This window comes from Sinocyclocheilus rhinocerous, unplaced genomic scaffold (genome assembly GCF_001515625.1).
Source record: "Sinocyclocheilus rhinocerous isolate Xijiao unplaced genomic scaffold, SAMN03320098_v1.1 scaffold892, whole genome shotgun sequence".
NCBI classification, from domain to species: domain Eukaryota; kingdom Metazoa; phylum Chordata; class Actinopteri; order Cypriniformes; family Cyprinidae; genus Sinocyclocheilus; species Sinocyclocheilus rhinocerous.
This window is the reverse complement of record NW_015642825.1, coordinates 378,777-382,771: the sequence shown is the minus strand read 5'-3', so window position 1 is coordinate 382,771 and position 3,995 is coordinate 378,777. Positions and strand designations below refer to the sequence as shown.

At 42.6% G+C, this 3,995-nt stretch overlaps 1 protein-coding gene across 1 annotated transcript in view; it reads right to left on the bottom strand.

Annotated features, from left to right (window-relative positions):
• The window catches only part of med12 (mediator complex subunit 12), a 47,812-nt gene that overhangs the window by 25,254 nt on the left and 18,563 nt on the right, over positions 1-3,995 (bottom strand). The window contains exons 21-25 of the mRNA XM_016573875.1: positions 2,818-2,938; positions 1,983-2,093; positions 1,755-1,868; positions 926-1,089; positions 486-665 (exon numbers count right to left, since the gene is read on the bottom strand). Of these exons, the coding sequence (XP_016429361.1) occupies positions 486-665; positions 926-1,089; positions 1,755-1,868; positions 1,983-2,093; positions 2,818-2,938 (690 nt within the window). The remainder of the gene's footprint in view (positions 1-485; positions 666-925; positions 1,090-1,754; positions 1,869-1,982; positions 2,094-2,817; positions 2,939-3,995) is intronic.

Genomic DNA, 3,995 nt, shown 5'->3' with positions numbered 1-3,995 from the left:
ATTAACTGATTTTTTTTTTTTTTTTTTAGCATATTGATCAATTGTGTGGTGTATTTATTTATTTTTTTTAGATCAGTGCTTGTTCTGGTTGATCATGTGATCTCCTAATTCATCATGTGATTTCTTAAATCAGGATGGCTCCTAGTTCCAACATTGTTAACTTGGCATTGAAAATGGTCAACATGTGACCGAAAAGTTTGCCTTGTTTTTTCAGTAAATTGCTTACACTGCTTTCATCTCGCTTGTGACTTATTGATTTTTTGGGAGTGTGCATACTCTACTTTTTGGGGCAGATTAGGCCGCCATGGTCTAGGTAATTAAAGGGAAACATTGTACAACTTAAATAATTAAAGTAATATTTCAATTTATTTAAACTAATAGTTTAGATGTAATGTGAAAATCTAAAAATTCACTCTATACTACTATAAAAAGCTTCGTCAGCTCAGGAGCAGATGTTCTGATGGGGTCATGTGAGAGCGTGTGACCTGCAGGATCCGTTTGATGCGCTGTCTCTGAGGATTCTCGCCCTCCTCGCTGTCTAGCTGCCTGTGTGGGTAACAGATGAGCTGCAGCAAGCGCTGAGCCTGGATGTTCACCAGCACTGGATCCTGCAGAGCACTGCTGTCCTCCGACAGAGACTTCAGACACCGCTCACCCACCCACTCCTGAACCAGAGAGAAAATACAGCTAAATTAAATCTTAAGCGAAAGAAAAAAGTTAAATTTTTAAACTGGAAGGGAGCAGTGTGCTGCTGATCTTGATCACTTTTAGAGTGAATCAAGTCTGGCAGAAACAATTTTGGGTAATAGTGAGGGCACAGGTGTTTCTATCTTCACAACTTTAATCTATACTGATATTAAAAATAGGGATTATAACAGCTAAAATTCCTCCAAGGATGAGAATATGATTCTCTTAAAACCCTCACCTGTTGGCAGATGCTCTTCAGCACATACTTGGCATAAACCACCAGACTGGCCGTTTCAATCGAGACATTACGTCCTCCGGATTTTTTGGACCCCACGTCATCCTCTCCGATGTCGTCCAGTCCAGCAGAGTGGGAGAAGCCCGAACCCTTCAGCTCAGCGTCTCCTGGAGAAATAAACACAAAGTCACAGTTTTTAGGGACCAATCAATTCTGAATGCATTAACTGCCAGCTGGGTCTCATTATCTCCATCTCCCACTCCTCTGAACTTTAATTTGTTGCTTCTGGCCAAAATCCCAGACCAACATCCATAATAAACCTCTCTCCAATGAAAAAGTCCATCCCCTGTTGTCCCCTCACATTAAAATCAAACCACATTTTTGTTTTTTTAAACCGAGCATGATCTGTGCATATTTTTCTCCTGATCCAGACGAGATGACTTTTTCACTGGTATTATGGATAATGGACTATTTAGCTGGAAACCACAGTTTGAAGTTATATAAGCTTTTCGCTTCACAAGACATTAATTGATGGACTGGAGTGGTGTGGATTATTTATTTTATATTTACAAATATTTGTTTTTATCAGCTGTTTGGACTCTCAATCTGACGGCACCCATTCACTGCAGAGGATCCATTGGTGAGCAAGTGATGCAATGCTACATTTCTCCAATTCTGAAGAAGAAACAAACTCATCTACATCTTGGATGGCCTGAGGGCGAGTACATTTTTTAGCAAATGTTCATTTTTGGGTGAACTGTTTCTTTAATCTCCCTGTTTGACCGGCTAAAATGTGAATGCACAATAGAAAAGTAAAGTCTCAAAGTCTCACCCAGCATGAAAACAGCCTTTAACACGGCAAACACGGCTCCCACCACTATGCTGTTCTGAGAAGCAGCCAGCAGGTGTCGGTCACAGGACGATCTGATGCCCACTGTGGATTTATCTGTGGACAGAAACATTATTCTCAGCTTTATGGGTTCATCTAGAGGTACTGTCTAAAGTCGTTCAGGTGGGATGTGTAAAAGAAAGTTTGAGTTGATTTGGAGGGAGTTGCAACCTGATTTGGTGCCGTCTTGAGGACAGGGGTTGCGCTGTGGGGTTCTGAACAGATGAAGCAGGATCCTACAGGTAAGTCTGGCTCCAGGTTCAGAGTCCTGCTCACTACAGGCTGAAAACACACACACACACACGCACACACGTCACAAGCAGCATCTTCCATAAAAAGGCACTGGCCTCAGAATAGGACTCCATCATTTCTGGCTCACAGCTGCGTTAACGCAGTACAAACAGAATGAGCCGATCACAATACTGCAGACTGCCAGACAGACGGACCACCTGTGACTCAAACGAGCAGGATAAATAAACACCTGGGCGAAAGAATCCTTTGAAGTACCCAGAAGGATCCTCAGACTTGATTTAAGGTGTTGGTTCAACCAAACACACATTCTGTCATGAATTGCTCAACCTCATGTTATTCCAAACCGAATGACACAAATGTTGATGTACACAGAAGGTAAATGGAATTCTGATGAGAACAAACCTCACTGATTCAAGCATGTTCTCTTTCTCTAAATATACACTTCTGAACACCATCTTTCACTGCTGCCCTGAATAGCTCCTTGTGCATTGAGCCAATCAGAGACAGAGAGCGAGACTGTGGGCGGCAGAAGCAGCTCTCTGGCCGCAGGACAAAGCTGAAGATGGAGCTGCCTGGTGAGAAATGTGGAGACATCAAACAGGCTGGCATTTAGTACTGACGCCTGTCCGATTTCTCTGAACTCTGTTAGGTAACTGTGAAAAACTGAACGACTGCACCTCCAAGAGTAAGGTATGCAGTGACTGAGTGTCTGTATGGCAGGAAAACTGTGGGACATCAACTGAAAGAGCCGTACCTGCGTTCAGGAGGGAGGGAATGGCCACACAGCGCACCAGATCCTCCAGCAACAAACACTGCCGAGCTATCAGGATGGCAACGAATGTCGCCAGCGAGTCGTGGAAAGACAGATCACTCACCTGCAAAAAGAGAAAACGCATTCAATTATCACCAGGATCATCTAGCACAGCTATTTAAAGGGACAGTTCACCCAAAAATTAAAATTTGCTGCTACTCAACTCACAATCAGGCTATTTAAGATGTAGGTGACTGACTTTCTTCAGCAGAACAGTAAAGAAGATTTTTAGCTGAAACTGTGGCAGGGCTCTACAGTGCGACAATTTCAGCGACTGACCCGATCATCATCATACTTGTGATTGCGCTCAGGGGAGCTTCAAAGGTTTCTACGTGTTTTTGCAGCGTTGAGTAATGTATCACAGACATATCTCACGAATCCTTTCATAAGCAAAGTGTAGACAGGGTGTAAATAAGAGATTCATTGCGCAGTGTAGAGAGCTTCGTTGATTATAAATGTGAGATCGAAATGAACTAAGATGAGTGACAGCTTTTAATGATTTTGAAGGGAGTTTGTAAATGTGATAACTGATTTAATACAATACAATTCAACAAACAAGAAACAAGATGATATTTTAAGCTCCTTATGTAGCCGAATCTGCGCTGGTTTGAATGGGCCGCCTCCAGTTTCCCCTTTGTTTTGCTGCCTCCAGCTAGTGCTGTGACATCGGCTGACCCTAGTTAGCTGTGGTTGGCCTGGCCGTGCGTCACTCGGAACACAACAGGCCAATCAGAAGAGAGGCTCATGAATATTAATTAGACAGGCCAAAATCGACCTGTTCTCAGCAGAGCTCCTGAGAGAGGAGCTGTAAAAACATATTGAGATGGTTTTTGGTACTTATACCGCAAATATATATTCTTAAGGACATCAAAACCTCAAATAAAACTTCAGAAAGGTGGGACCTTTAAAGCATCAAATAATGATGTGAAACGCGGATGTTTTGCATGTCTAAAGCATATAAAGTGAATAAACTAGTCTTCATCAGCTCACCTTTTTACATAAACAATGAGAAACCATAAAAATTTCCATTTGGCCCTTCATTTGTGTGTTCGGTTCATGCATGTGAATATCAGCGGCTCGTCGGTCTTCGGTCCGAGTCGAACTGTTTCCTCAGTTCAGTG